The sequence below is a fragment of the Giraffa tippelskirchi genome, chromosome 11, assembly GCF_054371585.1.
Source record: "Giraffa tippelskirchi isolate mGirTip1 chromosome 11, T2T-mGirTip1v1.2.pri, whole genome shotgun sequence".
Classification (NCBI taxonomy): Eukaryota; Metazoa; Chordata; class Mammalia; order Artiodactyla; family Giraffidae; genus Giraffa; species Giraffa tippelskirchi.
The window spans coordinates 2759663-2783322 of NC_137285.1; the positions used below are offsets into that span (position 1 = coordinate 2759663).

Genomic DNA, 23660 nt, shown 5'->3' on the forward strand with positions numbered 1-23660 from the left:
GCCTCATTTTTGGATTGATATTTGCTTTATCTTGTCTTTTCTAAATATTGATCAGAGCACTGCATAAAGATCAATTTGGGTATTTAATTAGATTTATAATAGGGTACAACTGAAAATTTCTTTCCAAAAAATGCTTAAATCTAGTATTCAAGAAGGACTGGTAATAGAAATTACTGTTATGAAACACTTGAAAAATTATTTCTGATCATAATGCATCATTTAATTGCTTTATTAAACCAAAAACTATGGAGGTCAGATTTAAAAGAAAACAAACACCTGAAACTTTCCATGAAGTTCAAACAGATATTAGAGATCATTTAAAAGTTCGTCTTTCACATTTTGACACTTCCTAAACTTTGACTTGGAAATATGAGCTCTACTTTTTAGCTTTTGGGTTCTGAAATTAGCAGCATTGGATTTCACGGTGTTCATTACAATCTTGAGGATGTTGAAGTTTAAAGCAAGGGTTTTCTTTCATCAGCTCTCCACACCTGATGCTTAGTTGAAGGCCACTCATCAGCTTGGCAGTGGAATGCTTTACTTTGGTGCTGACTTTGATTTTGAAACTGTGCCCTCTTAGAACATTCATGGATTTTCTAATGAGGCAAATGATAGAAAATCAGAACACTTTCTGTGGCACAGAGGTTTTGCTTCATGTGCTTAGAAAGTGCACGGTTATGCCCAAGTTTGGGTTACTCAGAAACGATCCAGGAGGGGAACAGAAGTTAAAGATGTTCAAAATCCTAAGTTCTGAGGGTGTTTGCCTTCAGGTCAGCAGCATCAAAGGAAGTTTCAAAGTAAGTGACCCTTTCTTAAAATTTGAACCTTCTTGTCCTTTTCACCCGGAAACTGTTATCTTAGCTTCTTTCATTTCTCCCTTTAGATGATAGAAGATGTTTTGGGAGAAGGTTCAGTTTCTGCCAGTCGGTTCAGTAGGTGGTTCTCTAACCCGAGCCGATCAGGAAGCCGATCCAGCAGCCTTGGGTCAACACCTCATGAGGAACTGGAGAGGCTTGCAGGTACAGTTGCTTCAGATTCTGCTCTGGACATAGGCTTGAGCTTTCCTTGATATGGTTCATTTCCTCTTCATTAGTCAGGGGTGCATTAGTGTTCATGGGTTTCTGGATACTGAAAAATATCCTTCAATTTGTGTCCTTTTAATACTGTTGAAGATGTGTTTCTGTGCTTTATTGAGGACCAATTAATTATACATATATTAACTTGCCATATTAGGTCTGGAACAAGCCATCCTCTCTCCTGGACAGAACTCGGGGAATTATTTTGCTCCTATACCATTAGAAGACCATGCCGAAACTAAAGTGGATATTCTAGAAATGCTACAGAAAGCCAAAGTGGATTTAAAACCGCTCCTTTCCAGCCTTTCTGCAAATAAAGAAAAGCTTAAAGAGAGCTGTAAGTGTCTATTAGAGTCTGTTTTAGGTATTTGAAACATTTGGATGCTCAGTCTTAATTAAGGCAGAATCGGTTCTAACAGACTGCTATTTCATCAAAAGTCAAATAGATGGTGGGCTTTGTTTAATGTTCTTCAGAAACACTTTTTATCAAACAGTACCACCTCTTTTGAGAATCTACCAGATCAGCAGGTCATGAGCTGATGACCTTGGCAAGGTGGCAAGAACCTTTCTTCTAAGTCCTGCTCACCTGGAGCCCGAGTATAACCCTCCAGTGACTGTTTAGTCCTCCTGAGCATAACTTGGCAGCTGCTCACACCTCTGCCCTGGTCTGCCATGTTCTTGCTTAGGTTATAAGCCCTGAACATGCAGCCTTCATGATAGAAGAACCATTGTGCAGGCAGCCCTCTTGTTCTTGCTGGGCTGTCTGGGATTCCTGTCCCTCATAACGAGTCTCCAGAACTCTTTATAATAGACATCCCCCTGCAGGATCTCAGTGCCTTCAGGTTGTCTGTTTTTGGTATCAGTCTTTCCTGAAAACTTCACTTCAACTGTGAAATAAATCATTTTCCCCTTATCCACCACAGAATACAAAGAGAATTCCTACCACATATTCCTTTGCTTGGCTTAACCTAGACTTTCTCAACCTTTCAGCACATTCAGGGGTTGTGCTTTCCGTGGAGGAGGTGGAAGCAGGGCTCAAGGGCTTGAAGGTCGACCAGCAAGTGAAGAGTTCGACTCCCTTTATGGCAGAACATTTAGAGGAGACCCTGAGTACTGTGACCAGCAATCGGCAGCTCAGAAAAGATGGAGATATGACTGCGTTCAACAAGCTAGTGAGCACCATGAAGGCAAGTGGGACTTTGCCTTCTCAGCCTAAAGTCAGTGTAAGTATTTGGCACAAACCCCAGCCTTTTCTCCTTTTCTCTCTTTCTATTCCACTTCCCATCTAATAAATGGATTTTTAAAAAGGTATTCTGAGTAAGTTGGAAATTCTTTAGTAGTCATTTGATCCTTGATGCTTTTGTGTGTTCTCTAATTACCACTATACTGTTTGTTACTTGAAAAAGCAGGTTTATCTGAATGTATTGTGTGTGACAGTATAGAGATTGATAGATTCAGATATAACTTGCTTATCTTAACTCAGTGCTTAAAAAAAAATGGTGTAAAAATACCTTTTGGGATGAACTCGAGAGAAAGTTTTCTGTTTATTCAGCTGTTTGTTGTTTAGTCGCTAAGTCATGTCTGACTCTCTTGCAACCCCATGAACTATAGTCCGCCAGGCTCCTTTGTCCGTGGCATCTCCCAGCAAGAATACTGGAGTGGGTTGCCATTCCTTCTCCAGGGGACCTTCCCTACCCAGGGATGAAACCCGCATCTCCTGTATTGGCAGGAGGATTCTTTACCATTGAGCCACCAGGGAAGCCCTTATTCAGCTACTTGAGTTAAAATAATTTACCATATTTTTATAGTAAAATCTTTTCACAACTTCTAATTACTTCCAGATACCTGGGATTACTTGCTTTCTTGATTAGGTAGTTGACAGATATACATGGCATTTGTAAAGTATCTAAGATGGGTTTTTCAAGACAATTGCATTCTGTTTATTTACTAATAGAAAAAGCTGTGACTCCAAACTTATAAAAACACCTTTAGGCATGAAGTTGGGTTACAGGGACATTGTATGTCAGTAAATGCAGGTGTGTAGCCTGTACTGGTCTTTCTCATAACACATTTAGAGGGTGCCTCTCAGCCATGGTCTGTGTGTTAGTATTGCTAACCCTTGATGATTACAAAGTGAAAGGGAAACAGTAAATCGAATAATATTAATTTAAAAAAAAACAGACTTACTCTAGTTGCTAAGTTATCGCAATTTTACCAAATTGAGTTTTGCCTCCTGTTTTTCTTGACACCTTCTTGTATGGGAACTACTGGTTAGCCATGGGGGAAGCCTCGGTTTCATTTGCCTTGTACCAAGGGAGAACAGCTGATTTTTGATGTTTTGAATATGACTAGCTGTTAGTGATAAATCCTAACAGAGATACCATTGTTCCTGGCCTACCTACCTGACTCTCTACCTCCAGAAGGAGACATCTCAGATAGGTAGAGTTATTCCTGTGTATCTGACCACACCATGCCAGTTACAGGGGAATGTTCTTTGTAAGCTGCTTTAAATAATTCCATGCAAGGAACTATTGGATGTAAATGCTTTCAAATGAGGACCAGATCACTTGGCTGTAAATGGTCCTGTTCTGCTTTCTTGTTACCTTTATGTCTTGGTGATTAGGTCCTGACTACAGCAGTGTGGGTCAAATCTTGTAAATAGCTTCGTTTGGTGTAAGTAAAGAAATGGGAGCAAGGGGGGGGGGGGGTTCAGCTGTTTACCTGATGCTTTTGAACATTTTGTTTCAGATATGATTTCTAGGGCTTGATATTAACACAGTTGCCCCTGAGCTGTGAAGATAACTTGCCTGATATTGGGGGTTCAGTGCTCTGAAATATATTTGGCTTCGGCTGAGGGAATGAGCCTCAAACAGATGCATAAAGGAGTGGATGATATAATTTAAGGTGCTAGGCAAAGAGTAACACAAACTCAACCTAGAAAAAAAAAACAAGGAAATCTATTAAATGCACCAGGCATTATCCCAAAATACTGCTTAGTTTGCTTGTTGCTGTTTGTCATGGACGGCTTCCAGGCCTTTAGTTCCTACAGCTGTGTGTGTTATGTATACTGTTTCTGATCTGCCTCCAGCCATTTTGGTTCAGTCATATTGTTTATCCCCAAAAGAGGACATATTGCTTCAATCTAAACTCTATTTCAAATTAAGTTGTAGACTCTATCCTCCAAATATAGTAAGCCATCTAGTATAAAGCTGTGTATGTGTTTTTGTTAGCTGGAATTAAATGACTCTTGAGGAGATCTTATTAAAATCATTTACAGTCAGTTCCAATTCCAAACCCAACAGTGAAACACTTGCATATTTGTGGGCTATTTGTCGTGCCTGAGGACACTGCTGTGGACCTTCGCACTTCTAGCTGGTGGAAGGGAAACTTGACAGAGAACGCACTTCAGGCAGAGCTAAATGGACACCCAAGGGTGTCCTGAAGCACCAGAGGTAACGTAAGGTGGATGCAAAATATAACCTACTGCATTAAAAGAACTGAAAGTGGAAGATTTTAATTTCACCCTGAATAGGAGACCCACTTTGGAATAGCTGTTTAAAAATAATAAAGTTTAAATTTCCTAAAATATGAAACTCTGAAATATAATGATTTTGGCCGAACTCCCATGTGTTTTTGTACCATCTATGATCTGTAAATCTTGTTAAAGATAATAGCTAGCAAAGGTTGCTGCAAACATTAAAATCTGTAAATTATCAAAGTTTCCTACTTGTGGCTTCTTACTAAACAAGTGTTCCCCCATTTCGCCGTTTTCTTTTTCCCTTCTTTTGGATGCAGTGTTAGAAATAGTGAAATGGACTTAGGGTTACCAGAGGAAAAGACCTTGTCTGAGGGTCTCTGAGTGGACTTTGCAAATGTACATGTGAAAATTCTTCCTGTTCCGCGATCTTTGGGACCTGTGCAATAAGAGAGTAAGAAGTTGATATAAGTTTTCTGTGATTTGGACATCATTCTGCTGTTAAGTGCCAACTCCCTGGGGAGTTTTTAATGTTTTCTTGTGGTCCCCAATTAATCTATAAGTATGTGAGAAGGTTAAAACCAGTTTTCCTTTGACTTTTTTAGCGAACCCTTGAAAGCCATTTGATGTCCCCTGCTGAGATTCCAGGCCAGCCTGTCCCTAAGAACATCTTGCAGGTACTTCACTATCTTATACTGAGGCCTTGGAGTCCTGAACAGTAGTCCTCCAAACTGGTTTTGTGTAGTAGGCCAGCTTTGGGCCGTAGAGAATGATCCGTGTTGCCTGGCAACGAAGGATACGGTTTTGCTGCCTGACATAGTTCTCTGTAGCTATAAATGTGGGGTGGGTTGGTGGCTAAAAAAGATGATCGAGTAAAGCCATTGGTTTCCCGTTTGCAGGTTTGCAATTTCTGTGGAAATTTACAGTATCTAACCTATATTTATAGCACTAACTTAAAGGAAATGTTGGTAGCTGAACATTCAGAGAAATTCGTTGCATGTACATGTGCCAAGTCCTTCAATGAAGCAGGAGGGAGATTCATCATTGGCTTCCAAATTCATAATCCACAGCCTCTGACTAGGAGGAAGAACTAGGTATGTTCACAAGGATTTGACTTTTCTGCCTTTAGGAACTTCTGGGCCCACCTGTTCAGAGACCTGCTTCTTCCAATCTCCTGAGTGGCCTTATGGGGAGCTTGGAGCCTACAACATCATTACTGGGCCAAAGAGCACCCTCTCCTCCGTTGTCACAGGTGTTTCAGACGAGAGCAGCCTCCGCAGACTACCTTCGTCCCAGAATACCATCACCAGTTGGTAAATGCTTTTGTGCATAGGTGTCCATCTGTCATTTCCCTTCTCCTTTCCCTCGGTTATACACGTCTCCTAAAACTGGCAAAGTCTTTTTCATTGGTACCCTTGAAGAGTTTAAAAAGAAACATGCTGATTTGTTATGCTTTTTTCAGGGGGTGGTAAGGACACAAGTGGAAGATAATTATCTAGCTGCCCTTCTGGATAAATAGGTTTATGTTACAGTTTTATGTTTTTTCTCTGGAGAACTAAATTGAATCCAGCTCTTTAGTCATCTTCCTTATTTGGGAAATTCAACTGAAAAAAATCAATTCGGCTCCTTAGGTTTTTCCTTCATCGAGAAGTCAGACTAGTGGCTCTCTGCCAACAACTGTGAGGCATTATGGCTGATTCAGGACATGGATGGGAGAAGCACCTCCAGAAAGCTGTCTTAGCAAAAGGAGTGTGCAGAACCTCAGTGTTCCTGTACCCTCGACCACTCGAGGCTGCTGGCTGTTCTGACCCCTGCCAGGCATATTGTGAGAGGAAGTTTTTGTAATCTTTCCACAGTTAGGGAGATCTGATGGAAAGCGTGTGAACCTCAGAACACTGGTGTCTGCTTTGGTACCAGCTGGTGTGGTTACGTGAACCAGATCACTGGCTAGAAAAGCTCTTCTCTCCCAGATAGAGGTCTCAGCTCTGAAGAGACAGCTTAGTGGGGGATGGATACACCAGCAGCTCAAATCATGAAGTGCTCGGATAGAGGTCCGTGAGGTCCCCACTGTAGGGGTACAGAAGAGTGACATCATCAGCCCAGGAGATCAGTCCTTCATGAAAGAGATGGTGCTCAGAGAGGAGCATCGTGCAGTAGAGATAATGCCTCTCTGAGGGACAGGTGCTATCTTGACACGCACTGAATCTGTAACCTTCCCAACAGGTTTCACATCAGGACCACAGCAGCTTCTCGGAGATCCATTCCAAGGCATGCGCAAGCCCATGAGCCCAGTCACAGCCCAGGTCTGGCTGAGCTCTTTCTCAAACTAGTCTCTTGCTTTCACCCTTGTTGTTGCTTGTGGGATATAGAATTACATGGCTGTAATGCTTGGAAGTGGTTTTGAACTGTAACTCAAGCTCAGTGAAGGCTAGAAAATTGGTGAAGTTATATCACCATATAAAGTCATAAATCCCTAACATCCAGTTCAGTGGATGGCAGCACAGTTTAGGCAGGTTTGCAGTATCTTAGTGTCTCTTAGCTGCTGCTTAAAACATACCTCTTCTGAAAGATCAGAGAGAGACCTTTGTAGAAGCTGCACTGACTGTCATTCTTGTGCTAACTCCCCTTCTGCCACATCTGTCCAGCAGATGAGCCAGCTAGAATTGCAGCAGGCAGCTTTGGAGGGGCTGGCCGTGCCACATGACCTCGCGGTGCAGGCAGCAAACTTCTACCAGCCTGGTTTTGGCAAACCACAGGTGGACAGAACCAGAGATGGATTCAGAAACAGGTAAATTTCTAATCCTACCCTTGTGGAGATTTGCAAATGAGTTATCCACAGTATCATTTCTGTTGTACACACTGATACACTGTACAACATATGCTGACAGTTCTTACCTACCAAATGTTCAGTAGAGGAAATCGTATAATTGAATTCTGTTGCAGGGGCATAGGCGTTTCATCCTATATAATTTTATTTATATTCTTCATTTAAAGGATTCGTTTTACAGATGTAGCTGACATAGCTACTTATTTGCGGTTATACTTATGAAATGATGAAAAGTAAAACACCTTGCTTCCTCACCCTCAGGCTCCTTGTTGAGTATCAAACTGAGTCAAGTTTGTTGATCAAATAATTTCTGACTTCACTCTTCTCCCATCCTCTCCACCAGTTTCAACAGGTAGTGAAATGAAATGAACCGTAAGTTGGGGAAGAAAGGGTAGCAATATTGTCCTTTTTTTTATTGTAAAATAAAACAGGCAGAAAACTGCATGAAGCAAATGTGTAGCTTATTGTAAGGCAGACTCCCTTGGCAGCTCCCCAGAAGCCCTCCCTGTGCCTTGTCCCAGTACTCCTTTCTCCAGAAGTGACCATTGTCCAGTCTCTTAAAAGTAGTCACCAACTTCATAGTTTTAGTTTTATCAGCAAAGTGTGCATCCTTAAACACTGTACTCCCACCCCATATAGTATTTGGTACTTGAAACTTGTTTGTTTTGATGTGATTATTAAAAATGCTGCCTCAGCGTCTTACTTCATCTGGTTATATGTTGACACTCAGAAAACACTGAACTAGTAAGTACCCTGTTCTCTTGTATAAATGTGCCCGTCCTATAAGAGCCCTCCAGCCTATACAGAGAGCTCACGACTGGTCTGCTGAGCCCCTTCACTGGACTTCTCTCTACAGCGTAACAATTTGTTGACCTTCAAAGCACTTTAGATATCCACAACTTAATTTGCTCTTGGCAGCAACTCTGTGAGGTAGATGGGGTAAAGAACTGCATTTGACAGATACAGAAACTTAGGTTTTTCAAATGTGACTTACTTGCAACTAGCAGGTAGATCCAAGACAGTGTCAATTTTTGGATCAGACGGTAGGCCCTCCCTGTACACCCTGTACAGTTGTGTCCCCCAACAGACACGGTTTCTCCTTGTCTTGCTCTTTTTCACCTCTTGGTCACTCAGAATACTCTCTCCCCTCGCTGTCTCACTTGGTGTCAGTGTGGCAGCACTGGGGCTTACCTGATACAGACTGGAAGGCAGCCAGGAGTTTAGGGTTCCCTTCTGCTTATGAGTCAGTGAAGTTCAGAATCATTGACTGTCCTTGGGTTTTGGCCTTTGCAGTACAAGGTCTGACATCACTGAAATGCAGTGAACTTTGAGTAGCCAGTGAGCTCACATAATTCATTCTTCTCTCAGCCTATGTGGTCATCAACTCTTTTCCTTTTTTCTTCCAAGTTAAGCGAGAATAAGTAGAATGTCTGGGGAGAGAAGGAAGTCTGCTCTTTTAAACTTTATTTGGGAGGCCTGGGGCTGGCCCTGCATGCCCACCCGGAGTGGCAGGGAATGCTTCAGGTGACTGGGTACTAAAAGAGCTCAGTCTCGGTGCTCTGTTTGACTTGAACTGGTGTCTCTCAGAGCCTCAGTTCTATACCAGAGATTGTGGTACTCGCTGTTGCTCCCTACCCTCTGGAGCACAGCTTGCCCTACAGAATGCAGGCCCTCTCCAGCCTGCCTCACTGGCATAGTCAGCAATAAACTACACACCAGCCCTGGATAACCCTACATTCCCAAGACCTTCCCACGTCCCTGTACCTGTTCCCCCTGCCCCTGGTTTTCCCATCGTACTCTGCCGGTACCCTTCACGTGCCATGTTTGCCCTAGATTAGTATCTCCCCCATTAGATGACAGCTCTTACAAGGCCCAGGACTATGCGTCATTAAGCTTTTGTCTTTCTCAGAACTTGGCATATAGTTTTGCACATGTTAGACACTTATTAAATGCTTGGGAAATTGAAGAAAGGAAATGGGGTGTTTCCTGGGTTGGCCTTGAGTTTTACGCAGCTGGGACTCACACTAATGACTGGGTTTTGTTTACAGGCAACAGCGAGTGACCAAGTCACCAGCACCCATGCACCGAGGGAATTCCTCTTCCCCTGCCCCAGCCGCCTCCATCACAAGCATGGTCAGTGACCTCTGCCCTTATGAATGACTCCTAGGCTCCTCCCTGCTTGTTGTGCCTAAGTCACTGTGTGCCCCGAATTGTCCTTGAGTGCCTTCCACAGGAGTCAGTGATTTAATAGACGTTTATACCTGCCTGTTTATTAGGTCCTCCCCTTTCAGGAAGTAGTCTCTTACGATTCTAAGTTCTAGTGAAGCCCCCATGTTGGGGAAAGTGTGTTCCGACAGAAGAGTCAGGGCCAGGGCATACAGGGTGGTGTGGTATGTTCCAATGAATGACCACTGGAGCGGGGAGCAGAGGAGGGATGAAAGTGAAGGATGGGAGGTGAGGAAGATGGGTGATGGGAGCTAGAGCATGGGGCGTCCGGTAAGACATGGTGCGAGTCCACAAATTTAGATTCAGGGCTCAGTGAAAGTTAAGGCTGGGACAGAGTGGTTTGCTTATTTGCGGTTACAAGTCAGGCTTTACAACTGACTCATGAACCAGCATTATTTATTTTTTTAGGTTTTACTCACCCCACCTTTATCACCTATTCAGGGCTGGTAAGATGAGGGGAAAAGACTATTATTCTGTACTTCAGGACCCCAAGTGGTCTTTGCACCAAGCACCCTGAAGGCAGGATCTAGGAGCTTTTCTGTTCGTAATTCATGCCCTGTCTCCTGTCATTAAGGATACGGGGTTGTTTAATGAGAAAAGCTGCATGCACAGTAAAAACATCAATGTAAAAATTGGCAGTAAAGAGGTGGGAACAAAGGACCCCAAATGGTGAGTACTGGTGGCAGAGGAGACCATTAAGAAGCTAATTGGGTTTTCTGGTAGCCAAGTTAAGGTGGGAAACATTAAGAGTACAGAGAGATTTAGGTTCTGTGGTTGCATCTGAAATGTCCTTTGCCAGCTTAGGGGAGGGGGCCTCCTGTTTCAGGGTTTTCTCCTGGCCATGGTTTTCCCCTTCCCAGCCTAACTCTGGGCTGGGGAATGGCTGGAGCAGAGGCTGCATAGGCAGGGCTCCATCGCTGCAGACAGGCAGGTAGAAATTTCTGTGCTTTAACTACCTTTGTGTGCTGGCTGCATCTCGGTTTTGATTAAAGTGAACTGCGAGCAAGGGATGGCGCACTGGGGCCGCCGCCTGTTCGGTCCATCCGGATGCTCTTCTTCCAGCAGCTAGAGGCCGCGACGCTGGAGTCGGCCTCTGCCACGTGCTGCCAAAAGGGGACTCTTTAGCTTCAGTAGTTTGGCCACGTGATTAGGGAGAGGCAATTAAAGAATGTGTGAATACTGTTTTCCTCTACAGCTTTCTCCTTCCTTCACTCCTACCTCAGTGATTCGTAAGATGTATGAGAGCAAAGAGAAAAGCAAGGAGGAGCCAGCCTCTGGAAAAGCAGCTCTTGGTGACAGTAAAGAGGACACTCAGAAGCCCAGTGAAGGTACTTCAGAGCTGTTGAGGCTGTGTGACAGGGCACCAGCCCACAAAGCCTTGGGCAAGGCCCCTGCTGCTCTGGACCTCAGTTCTGAGTCTAACAGAAGGAGTGGGGCAGCTCACAGTCACTTAGCCACTTGAAATTCTGCCCAGTCTAATAGTGGCATGAGTGCTGGCATTAGGAAGAACAAGCATTCAGGATCCTTATTTAGGCTTGAATTATGAGTACATTTATTTGGCAAATTAATACAAGTTCAACCAGTTTTATTTCTGAAAAGTTCTCTCCAGTCTGGAGACTAATTACCCAGTAAGATCTGTGCAGTGGGTGAAGCATATAGGAGGTATGTGAGGCTTTCAGAAATATGTGGAAAATGTAAGAGGTTTTTAGGGGTTGCACAGTTGGGATGGTTAAGGACATAGTGAAACAGATTCTAATGAGTGAGTTTTATATAGGTCTAGAGTATTGGTCTAAGAGCTTTCTGCCTGTGAGAAAGCCTCTGGGGAAAGGAAGGCAATCCTGTTGGTCCTATTAAAAGGCAGTTCAGATTCCTTCACCAGACAGTAATTGCTCTTTAGGCTTTCTGTTGTGATGAACTTGCATAATTTTACTCACTTTTTCCCCTTAGGCTGAAAAGCATGTTAATCCCAAGCAGCCGACTAGGACAGGACTAGCTCCCACACAGAGCCAGACCACAGCCCTAGCTATGGACAGAGCCAAGTCCCTGACCAAGTCAGGCCACCAGACCTGATGTTGCCAGGCTTGCTTGCCCATAGCTGTTCTTGGATTGGGAAGAACAAAGATGAATCCTTTTTTAAGTTATCTCATTTACAACTTCAGAGTCTCTAGATTTTTAGAGTGTAGCAAAAATAAACTCTTCCAGCAAGGTGTTGGAAGACTGGAATACTTGGGATCTACTCCAAAGTCTGTCCCTAACTACCCATGACCTTGACTAGGCCAGTTCACAAGGCAAGAAACAGTGGGCCCTACAATGCAGTCCTCTCAATCTGTTGAGGAGATCAAATAAGGATTGTGAGTTTTCTGACAAATGAGTTACTGATTCATTGGGAGGACAAAAAAAGTTTGTGAATACCAAAATATTCTGTCTGGATCCTTACAGAGAACCTCCTGTCATCCAGCTCTGTGCCCACTGCTGATCGGGACTCTTCTCCCACCACAAATCCCAAATTGTCAACCCTGCAGCGGTTTTCCTGTTCCACCCCACTGTCCCAGACCAATCGTTACACCAAAGAACAAGATTATCGACCTAAAGCAGCTGGGAGGAAGACGCCCACCCTGGCATCCCCAGTCCCAGGAACACCTTTTCTCCGCCCTGTCCACCAAGTTCCCCTGGTCCCCCATGTCCCCATCGTTCGGCCTGCTCACCAGCTTCACCCAGGGTTGGTCCAAAGGATGCTGGCCCAGGGAGTACATCCACAGCATCTTCCAAGTTTGCTCCAAGCTGGTGAGTTTCCCACTTGGCATGAGTTGCCAGAACTGATGAAGTGCTGTACCATTGGAGGGTTTTACCCCTAGAAAGACATTCCATTGGGTCCAATCTGATCTATTCCTCAGTCCATTGAAGGATTAGGGACCTAGCTTAAGCATCCTTCATTCTTAAGGAACTTTCGATCAGCAAAACTGGATAGTCAAGCTTGAAAATTTTCAGGTCGATTATTTCTGACGTTTCTTCTTTCTGCCCAATAGGTGTGCTTCCCCCTGGGATGGACCTGACTCATTTACAGGGACTATCTGGCCCAATCCTGAGTCAACCCTTTTACCCTTTACCTGCCACTAGTCACCCTCTCCTAAACCCTCGTCCTGGGACACCTCTGCATCTGGCAATGATGCAGCAGCAGCTGCAGCGCTCAGGTAGGTTCAGGAGAGGACCAGATGAGCTGAGGAATAGGAGTTTTTGATCCAGTTTCTAGTGAAGGGGATAAAATGACACTATTTACTAATATATCCTAGCAAGATTGGATTGGGAATTCCTGTAAAGACAGTTGGAAAGCCAGGTGTACCCTGGCTTTATTTATTTTTGGTCTGTTTGCCTCTTTGGAGAGGAGGCTGAGGACCCTTCTGACAGATTCAGCACAGGGAGTGCCGATAGTAGAGACTCTTCCCAGCTTGTGTCATTGCTTGTGCTTCTCATGGGGAGTAGGGCGTGTGTCATCTAGGATGGACTGTCAATACAAATGGCTTCTGAATAGCTCAGCTTTCCAAGATACTGTTGTGGCATTTTGGAAAGGAGTTTCCAAAAGAAGCCTAGAATCAATCACCTTGTTAAGAACTGTTTGTAGTTTCAGGGATAGTGAAGCGGGGCCTAGTGGAGAACTACTTTCCCTCCTTGTGCTCCGAGTGAGAACCTTCCCTCGTATCTCCACAGTTCTTCATCCTCCAGGCTCTGGTTCCCAGGCAGCTGCTGTCGGCGTTCAGACGACTCCTCAGAACGTGCCCAGCCGGCCAGGCCTGCCCCACGTTCACTCCCAGCTCGAGCACCGCCCCAGCCAGAGGAGCGGCTCCCCTGTGGGCCTCGCCAAATGGTTTGGCTCAGATGTGCTACAGCAGCCCCTGCCCTCCATGCCCACCAAAGTCATCAGTGTAGATGAACTGGAGTACCGACAGTGAGCAGGGCAGGCAGGCTCACTCGCTCACCAAAGCCTGGACCTGAGGCAGCTCCCTGGTCAGGACTCTGCTTCCTCATCTCACGTTGGTTTACGGCTTTTACTTTGTAGCACTCTTGTGTGAAGCTGTGTAGGGGCACCCAGGCATCTGGTGTGGACTGTGTTATGATGGAAGGAACTTAAACCAGTCAGTGGAGTCTCCATGGTTTGACTACAGGATGCAGTATTGTCAGTCCTAGAAAGTCTTTTTTTGTAAGATATGTGAATGAAGTGTTGGTGTCTTCACCAAGAGGTGGCACCTTAAGGGTTCTGAGGAAATAAATGTATAGACCCTTATGTACAGACCTGTGTATAAACAACTTTTGTACATACATATAGGATAGCTTTTTTGAAATTATACAGCTGTACATAAAAGTAGCTGGTATTAGTTAAGCCTGTGTCAACATTTTGGATTTTTTTTTTCACTTGTACAGTTGGGGCTTCTTTTGGTTGATTAAAGTTGCATATGCTAAGTGTGTGAATGAAGTAGATGGCACTGTTGTGTTTATTTCTTCCTGAATCCTTTCCTCTTCAGTAGGTTCTTGCGGGAAATTACCTGGAGTTTTTTCTCTAAGACTCATGGAACTGAACTCTGATTGGGAGGAGGAAGCCATGGCCCTCTTTCTTGAGCCTTAATGACCCCAATGGGTGAGTTTAGACTGAGCTGACCCTACAGGTAGTCTTGTGGCTAATATCAGATGATAGTGTGTAATTTCTAAAATTAAACCCACCTAGTGAAAATAATTTATTGGGTAATCAGGTATATAGTCATTTGTCACGTTTACTGGGGCAAAAGTCAACAGTTGGCTTCCTGTTCTCCAGGTCAGAGTCCCCAGTAGGGAAGAATGGAGCATTAGAATTCTGATTGATTCCAGAATTTGTTCTATATAGAACTTCCCTCAAGACTCTGGTGCCTGTGTTAGTTTCTTCCGTGTTCTTACTCCTCCGCTCCGGTATTCTGTGTACCGTAACTACATGCACAACACTGGGAAGAGGATTCTCCCAGAATACTCTAACTATGGCCTTGAGTCCCCTTTCCTGACTGAAGGTTTTTTATTCCTCCCAATCTGAGGTGACAAGTCTCAAGCTCCTCGAGTTCACTTAGCCGATTTCTCAGTTCCTGTCCATTTAGGGCCCTCAACTCTAGTCGGACTTCATACTAGAGGCTCAAATAATGAGACTGTTCTGATTCACAAGTTAAGTTAGCAAGATGACTGGATTTTGACTAAAAGGTTAAAAAAAACAGCCTAAGGGTTAGGGGTGCAGCCTATAAACCTGGAGCTGCCTACCCTGCCCTATACTTCCAAGAACGCAAAGTAGGTCGCTTTACAACAAAACCTGGCTTTGTGGATGGAGCATGAGGTCTGTCTCTTCATAGTACTTCAACTTCACCCCTCCCTCCCTGCAGTGGGATCTGCTGAGTGATTCAACTTCAGAAATAAGCCCTGTTTAGAATTCTCACAAATTGCTTTGTTTCATAAACAAAGAATCTGGAAAACAATCTCAAGCAACAGTGGCAGGACAGAAACCTGAACCCAATTCCATCTTTCTTGTGTGTCCTTTCACCTCCTTTCCTTTCATGTTGAACCAACAGCACTAGGTGTAGAGTGGGGAGGATTGGTTTGAAGCTGCTAGTGAGGAATTCCTTTTTAGGCTAGAAGCTAATACGACAGACATGAACAAATGTAGGCACCAAGCAAAGGGCAAAGCCAGTAACTGGTGAGATGGAGTCAGAAGAAAATAAAGGAGTGTTGCTAAGAATAGCACAGCAGAAGCTAAATACATAGATCTTAAAACTATTTTGGTGAATGGGAATAGAAGCAAAAAAGGAAGTGAATACAGTCTTCAGAAACTAAGAGCCAGCTATGGAGTAAGGAGAACATGATGACGTGATGTCTCAGCTAATAAGCCATCTGACATGGAGCATCTTTGGGAAGTCTAGCAGGCATGAGACAAGCTTAGAAGCAATCAAGGCTGGAAGGATGTGCAAAGCCTCCTCAAAGTAAAACAGCAGAGGGCTACAGAGAATCTAGTGGAAGTTGAGGGGTCAGGTAGGAAAGAACATTGCCCCCGTCCCTAAGGAAGCAGTTGAGCAACCAGTACTTTGGAAATTAGTAATAATCAATGAGAAGTAGGGGAAAAAATGGGAAAGTACAGGAATTTCCATGGTGGTCCAGTGGTTAAAACTCCACACTCCCAATGCAGGGGCCCTGGGTTCAATTCCTTGTCAGGGAACTAAGATCCTGTGTGCTGTGAGGCACAATGAAAAAAAATAAAGCTAAATTTTTTTTTAAATGGGAAAGTACAGCCAGGTCTTCTTATAGGAGATATCTTATAAGACAGCCTCTTAAAGTAGAAAGGAAGTCAGGTCCACTGGCCTACAAATGAAAGGGATAAACTCCAGGAATGAAGATAACATACTGGAGTAAACAGACTCCAATATTCTACTCCCTTTACTACCAGCTGGTTCAAGAATGGGTATGAAACAAAGAGAAACTGGCTGTACAGCTTCTGGGAAATGCTTCATCAAAAGTTAGGACTCAGCCCTCTTTAGCATCCTCTGGATACTGGTATAAAGCCCAAGGCTATAAAGATGTTCTTCGACTGTGAGGGGAGCCATTTGCCCAGCAAAGCAGCGGACAGGGTGGCATCACGGAAAGAAAGTGGATCGTCAGTGACCTACCAGCTAGCCCATCTGAGCTCCACACAACTTATGTGAGAGACCAAGTTTTCTTCCATTTCAGCTGGTTAAGTTATTGTCTGCTATTAAACACAGCTTAATACTTTTGGCCACCTGATGCGAAGAACCGACTCACTGGCAAAGACCCTGATGCTGGGGAAGACTGAAGGTGGGAGGAGAAGGGGATGACAGGATGAGATGGTTGGATGGCATCACCAATGTGATGGACATGAGTTTGAGTAGGCTCCAGGAGTTGGTGATGGACAGGGAAGCCTGGCGTGCTATAGTCCATGGGGTCGCAGGGAATCAGACACAACTGAGCTGAACTGAACTGCAACACAGCTAAAAGCATTCGAAAATAAAAACGGAAATTCAAGCCATGTTGTAACAGTCAAACAACCCTAGTCTTGGAGTTCAGGAAGAGAAAGCTTTGCCCTGTAGGAATAACCCTCCTTGGTGGCCCTACCCCAGGCAGCATTCCAAACACAAAACTGTACCTCTCCCAGAACTCCCAAGTCTGAGCCCAGAAAGGAGAGGTAGGGTAACGCTCTCCTTGAACATCAGGGGGCCACTGATGGAAGAAGGAGGTGTGGAAGGATGGAAGCAAAGTCCATTCAAAGCATATCCTGAAGCCTTGGAATGAACCCTGATTTCAACATCTTTCTCAAGATTCTGGCATTTCATTGCCCAATGAAAGTGAATTTGAGGATTCCCCAAAACCCAATATATGCTCTGCCTGGAGAGTAAACCTTGCTGGAAATCCCATATCTAAGAAAGCCAGTGTCTCTCTGAAAAGCCAGAGTAGACTCTAAATTATGGCCTCTATCATGAATGTACCAGTGATACCAAGCTCTACACCCTCCAAAGTGACTAGGATACCAGGCCTGAGAGGCTTATCTCCTGGGTATGGGGACAGTGTTAAGCCCAAACTCTAGGAAGACTATGAGAGGGAAACAACTGTCACTAAGATAACAAGAGTAGCAACTATTGGAAAAGGCTGAGTGTGTGGATAATCCCACATCCTCACCGCTCACAGCCTGCTAGAAGCTCTAGCTCACTTCATCTAAAATCAAACTCTGTCTTCCTGTAAATCTGTTTCCCTTCCTGATTTTCTCATGGACCACCCTTCTCTATCATCCCTGCAATCCATAGTTATATAATCTTTGACTTCTCTCTCCAAAGAGCAAGTCAGTTACCAGGTTTAGATTTCTCTTCCTCTATGTCCCCACCCTCCCTCTCCCATATTCTCACTAATCCACTCCAGACGCAAAGATTTCTGCCAGTCAATTTAAATTCCCTTATTCCCAGTCCAAAACCTTTAATGGTGTCCTTAGTACCCTCTCCAGTAATCCTGACCCCATTACTTCTTATAGCCTACCCTCCCTCCCACCTCCATACACACACACAGGTGTACCCACAAACCTGCTCTGATCATACTGGTTGCCTCGCTTGCACTGGGCTACTTCCATGCTTTCACCCAGGTTATGTGGTTGGGGCCAGGACTGCCATGGGAGTTCAATAAGGGCTGGGTTATAGCAAAGGAGACAGTGGCACGCAGCTGGCAGCACAGTTCAGCTCAACACTCAGCCCAACACGGATACACAGCTGTGCTCTAACTAAAGGAGAGGAACCAGTGAAAACAACAGCCAACATTCACCAAGTACTTACATATCAGACACTGTGCTAATAAGCATTTTACAAGGACCATCTCTTAATACTAAGAATCTCCATTCTAGAAGGTGTTATTACTATCTCCATGTTACATGAGGAAACTGACATTTACAGAGATCAAGTAATTTATGCAGGGTTCACAGCTAATTAAAGGTGGGCTTGCCACTCAAAGTCCGATGTGTCTGGCTGGAGTATTTTACTCAACCACCACACTACACCATCTCCCAAGTGGGCTAGACTTGCAGGGAATGATCAGTTAACTTACATTGAGTCCTTCCTTTCTCCAGTATCATTAGAGAAAGACCACTTGAAAGGACTGAAAGCCACATCCAGCTGGAAGCATTTCTCAGGACTAACCATCAGGTGAAATGCTGCAGTCACATTTTTACCCATTTCACATTCAAGACCAAGCTCCTAAGTACATCTTCTGCAGCTGCCTCACTAAGATAACCATCCTCATTCAATCCATCTCAAAACAAATTCCGACAATGACACATGAACTGAACATAGTCAGCTGGCCTACCAGGTCCTTTATGCAGCTCAACATATAAGGTGACACCAAGTTAAGACAAGTGAAGTTCCAATTTGAGTGCTTCCATCTCCCTCCCTGTATCCTGATCCAGTGCCTGCCAAATCCAGGAGGGGCTTGGAGTCAGGTGTTTGATCGTGGAGAAAGCTGCTAGGGTTGGCCCGGCAGAGGGGGAAGGGGATGGCATCACTTCTTCACAATCTGAATGACATCCTCGTCCTCCAACGTATGGTCTTTACCCACTTTTTGAGGATTGTGTTTCACAGAGAGACCCCACACCAGAGCACTGTATGAAAGGAAAAAAAGAACATTCAGTGTAAATAATCACCTAGCTTCTGCCTACCTACGTGTCACTTTCTGCTTAGAGTTAGCATCCCAGTTCTTAAGAGTCAAACGCCTGCAACAGACAAGGTTCCCTATCCCCAGTCAAAGCCCAGAGGCTTTAGCTTCCCCTGAAGTGTGGCACACTGGAGCCTTCACATAAGAAGTGGAAGACTTGAAAGTTATGTGGTTCCCCATGCTCCAGAACCAATTTATGAAACTCAAAGGAAAAAAATACAAATGAGAAGTGTGACGAGACTAATTTAAAAATAAAAGGAGAAAGCATAGGCTTGTTACAGAGAAATACCCTGAAATAACTGATTGGAAACTGATTCCTACAAATGCAATGTCAGTTACAGAATACTAGTTTTTATTGGGTCTATGAACCATCAGCGGTTACTGGTAAGAAACGTAGGATGTCCTTCCTTAGCCATACTAGGAACTCTTATCAAGAGAGTATTTACTTATCCAAAAGGTTTAGGGGGGCCTCAGTACCCAGTGAAGCCCAATATGATGCTTGCAGGAAGACTTAACATTTTGTGTTTGCCAAGAGGAAAATGAATTAACAAGAGCACGTCAGAGCAATCTGTATTATCAGCCCTCCCAACCTGAAGAGGTGTTTAAGGCTCTTCCTGCTCTAAGTTGGCACGGTGTTACTTTCTGTTTTGATTTAGCATTTAAGAAGACATTGCAAGGTTCTAACCAAGCAAGCATTTCCTGACGCCTAATTTCTATAACACTATCCTAAGAATTACTAGTTAGAAGAATCAGTAGCTCACAGGGAAAAGAAGGTACCACATGCCATGATACTTACTATTTAAATTCTTTGATAAGATTTTTGTGAATCTTCATGCAGAAATCCTCCACCGTGGTCCTGGAGTAAGGCAGCACCACTGGGGACGTGTAATCGGGCAACTGGCCTTTGGGTTTGGTATAACTAGAACACAGAGGAAGCACAGGTTGCTTACTTCTTAGAATGCTTCATGTGTGAACACAACTCAACCCTCCATCAACCCAGAGACCAGACACGGATAACCTCTATCTTGAGGAAGAAGGTGCCCTCAATATGGCCTTGCAGATGATAGGAATTAATTTATTTTTCTCTCTAAAAATAGATTATGTTAATGAGCTCTAGCAGGTATTATTTTTGGACAGTCTTCTTTAAGTCCTAAGTAATAATACCCTCTCCACTAAGACTTACATCCTCACTAGTTTCAGATAGTCCCAGATCTTTTCCAACAGGTCGTCAAAATTCCAGCGGTGATGGGCAGAGATGGGTACACAGTGAGGCACCTTATAGATAATATCCAATTCCTCAATGGAGATCTGGTCAATCTTATTCAACACATAGATACAGGGAATATAGACTCTACAGAAGTAGAAGAAAAACAGTATGTTAGTCTGGAGCTATGGACAAGACTGTCAGTCTGATTCAACAGCCCCTCACCCAGGACTCAAAATCAGAGACTCTAAAATGGAATCATAAGAAAGTCAGCCAAAAAAAAGAAAATGTTTCCTACCAAAATAAGGTAGAACATGCAAAAAGTGAATTATTGGTTAAGAAGTAACAAAACTCAAGCCATAGTCCCTAGTCATGCAACTAATTATTGAGAAAGCATGCTGCAGTGTAAATAACATAGGCTTTAGAGTCATGCAGAATGTATTCCCAGCTCTGTCACTTTCTAGACATGTGTCCCTAGGCGATCTCAGAGTTGATTTCCCAGTTGTTTTATGAACTGTAAGAATGTAAAATATTTCTAATAATATAATAACTTCAAGAATTAAAAAAAACTTTTTTAAACACAACATCTAGCAATGTCACAATCCTAACTGTTCAATCAACAGGGCGGCTAAGGTTACTAATAATTAGGCAAGTCACAACTTCTTAGGCTTCAGCTGCCTAACTTATAAAACGTGTAACTCAAAGCACCAGTTTTTGTCTGTTTTCAAAATGCCAGAAATAACTTAACAGTAGTTTCAATTATTACTTAATTTCAAATAGTAATGCCTCGTGCTATGTAGGATCTCAGTTATGTACTCTTAGAGAAAAGAGATACAGCCCAGTCTGCTCTAAGTTCTGCAGAACAGCCTACAGAATTTCTCAGATGGATTAATTCTGTGAGAGCAGACTGAGAACCTACTCTCTTGAACCATCATACAACACAGAGCTTAGGGGATAGCCTAGTTCATAGCAAGTAACTGAAATAAGCAATTTGATTATCATCATCAAACTTCAGAGCAAAGAAGGATGTTAGCAATCAAGACCAACCCTTCATTTTATAGATAAAGAAAGCAAGGCCCACTATTATTTGAGATAAGAGCACAACTGGAGTTAGACTTGATGTCTGCCAGATTCACAATCCAATGCTGTTTCCATTACAAGGCTTCAAATTCAAACTCGGGCACCATTCAGTCAGTACCTGTTTCCTTCCACCACGTCAATGAGGTCATCTGCCGTGGCATCACTACGCAGAGTCACATCAGCATTATGGATTTTGTACTCAGCCAGAATGCTCTTCACAGTTTCAGCATCCAGCTCACTCTGAGGGCACTGAATGGGCACAGAAGACAACAACTGGTCAGAGAGCAAAAAAAAAAAAAAAAAATCTCCTAAAAGTATCTGTTGATGTACCTGGATAATTCTAGATAAAGTGCAAGTTTATTTCTAAAGACCATTATCCTAGATGAGACAGGCTTTGAGTAGTAGATACTTAAAATCTAAAGAGGTAATTAAATTAAAATGTCATATGGGTGGGCCCTAATCCAATATGCTGCTGCTGCTACTGCTGCTAAGTCACTTCAGTCATATCCAACTGTGTGTGACCCCGTAGACGGCAGCCCACCAGGCTCCTCTGTCCCTGGGATTCTCCAGGCAAGAACATTGGAGTGGGTTGCCATTGCCTTCTCCAGTGCATGAAAGTGAAAAGTGAAAGTGAAGTCGCTCAGTCGTGTCTGACTCTTAGCGACCCCATGGTCTGCAGCCTACCAGGCTCCTCTGTCCATGGGATTTTCCAGGCAAGAGTACTGGAGTGGGGTGCCAGTGCCTTCTCCGATATGACTCATGTCCTTACAAGACACAGACACACAGAGGGAGGATCACAGGAAAACACAGGAGAAGACAGCCATTTACAAGCCAAAGACAGAGGCCTCAGAAGAAACCAGTATGGCTCACATCTTGATGTCAAATATCCAGGCTCCAGAATTAAGACAATTAAATTTCTGCTGTTTACACCACCCACTCTATAGTACTTTACTACAGCAGCCCTAGCAAAAATACAGAAAGAAGGCTCCAACTCAAACATTATGAGAAGATAATAGGAAAGATCTTTGGGGCAGGACAGCTTAAGTCTATGCCAGTCAAATCATCTGGACCTCTAGAATGTTACATGTTATAGGAAATTCTCAATCCTCAATTATATGACTTAGAAGCAGCATTTCATAGAATCGATCACTCTTACCAATCTCAAACACTTTAATTGGCTATCAGGATTCCAAACTTTTCTGATTTTCTTTCTTGACTGAGAAGTTTTATTTGCTGATTCTTCCCATCTCCTGGCCTCTAATCATTGTGAGAAGGTGGAGGAAGGTATCACAAAGCTCAATCCTTGAAACTCTTTTCTATTTATACTCCCTTCCTCAGCTAAGTGATCTCACCTAAGCTCATGGCTTTAAAATTGATAACCAATAAATTTATACCTCCAGCACAGATCTTTCCTCAAATGCCTATTTGATAGTAATACCTGGATGTCTAACTTAGTTACTGGCATCTTAAACTGAGTATCTGATCTTCTCCTCCACTCCAAACCTATACTATACTTAAATCCTACCATTTTAGTCATGAGAGTCCGTTTTCTAGCTCATAACAAAAACTCACCATCACTTCTTTCTCTCACAACCCACATCCAGTCTGGCTGTAATTCCCACCAACTATTTCCAAAATCTTTCCACAATAACTAGCCACATCTCCTCCACTATTACAACTCTGGTCAAAGAAACTATCACTTCTTGACTAAATTATTGTAATAACCTCTTAAATGGATTCTGTGTTTCTGTTCTTAACCCATTTCAGTCTGTTTTCAACAAACAGCCAGACTGATTCCATTAAAACCTGAATCAATTTTATTCCACAGCCTGGAACTCAACCATCTCTGCAAAGTAAAGGTACGTATGGCCCCATGCTATGATTTCACTTCTTACTACTCTTCTACTCGCTCATTCTGCTGTTCTTCAAACAAGCAAAGGCATGCTCTACCTGCCTTGCACTTGGATGTTCCCTCTACGGAAAATGCCCTTCCTCAAGATATTCATTTGGTTCACTCCTTCTTGTCACTTCAGTGAAGATTTCTCTGATCAACCTACTTAAAACCACAACCCTTCCACCAACACTCTCCATCCTCTTTCCCTAGTTAAGTTCTGTCCTTAGTTTATCCTAACATAATATACAGTATTAGTGCAGCAGGTAGCACTCAGACTCATAATATACTATAATCACTCTAATTTTGTTTGCTACTTCCCCATTCGAATATAAAGCCAGGAATTTTGCCCCCTCTTCCATTTCCCCTGAAAGCCTAAAACAATGGTGGCCTATGGGAGGTGCTCTATAAATCTGTGTTGAATGAATGAAAATAGATGATATCAGCAGCCATCTACTTCACGTAAGCATAAGCTTTAGTTCCATACCACCCCAAAGAGAAATAAAGCCACAAAAGTAGTCTGAGATGGACTCTTGTCCTACTCTGTCATTCATTGCAATGTCATTGTATTACTTCAATTAGCTCTGCGAGAAGCCAGGCAATTTTCAAATGTCAGTGTCCACGTACCACAATCCACTCTCCACCCCAGTCCCTTCAACAACCTACCCCATATCACTTTC

General features: G+C 43.5%; 2 protein-coding genes across 55 annotated transcripts in view; one reads left to right on the top strand and one right to left on the bottom strand.

Annotated features, from left to right (window-relative positions):
* EIF4ENIF1 (eukaryotic translation initiation factor 4E nuclear import factor 1) overlaps positions 1-14072 on the top strand; it is a 45081-nt gene extending 31009 nt beyond the window's left edge. For 8 of the 47 annotated variants that reach the window (XM_081542353.1, XM_081542352.1, XM_081542351.1 and 5 more), the window contains exons 8-19: positions 884-1019; positions 1234-1413; positions 2067-2299; positions 5157-5228; positions 5681-5864; positions 6775-6854; positions 7197-7339; positions 9427-9511; positions 10800-10932; positions 12044-12388; positions 12631-12795; positions 13310-14072. In XM_081542353.1, coding sequence (XP_081398479.1) covers positions 884-1019; positions 1234-1413; positions 2067-2299; positions 5157-5228; positions 5681-5864; positions 6775-6854; positions 7197-7339; positions 9427-9511; positions 10800-10932; positions 12044-12388; positions 12631-12795; positions 13310-13551 — 1998 coding nt within the window. In that variant the 3' untranslated portion in view covers positions 13552-14072. Of the gene's footprint in view, positions 1-883; positions 1020-1233; positions 1414-2066; positions 2300-5156; positions 5229-5680; positions 5865-6774; positions 6855-7196; positions 7340-9426; positions 9516-10799; positions 10933-12043; positions 12389-12630; positions 12796-13309 lie in introns of all 47 variants that reach the window. The other 39 variants (XM_081542358.1, XM_081542357.1, XM_081542346.1 and 36 more) reach the window with 9 other exon arrangements.
* A 3861-nt stretch (positions 14073-17933) lies between these two features.
* DRG1 (developmentally regulated GTP binding protein 1) overlaps positions 17934-23660 on the bottom strand; it is an 80992-nt gene continuing 75265 nt past the window's right edge. For all 8 annotated transcript variants that reach the window (XM_081542419.1, XM_081542425.1, XM_081542421.1 and 5 more), the window contains 4 exons: positions 21208-21338; positions 19989-20156; positions 19602-19724; positions 17934-18752 (listed from right to left, as the gene is read on the bottom strand). In XM_081542419.1, the coding sequence (XP_081398545.1) occupies positions 18653-18752; positions 19602-19724; positions 19989-20156; positions 21208-21338 (522 nt within the window). In that variant the 3' untranslated portion in view covers positions 17934-18652. The remainder of the gene's footprint in view (positions 18753-19601; positions 19725-19988; positions 20157-21207; positions 21339-23660) is intronic.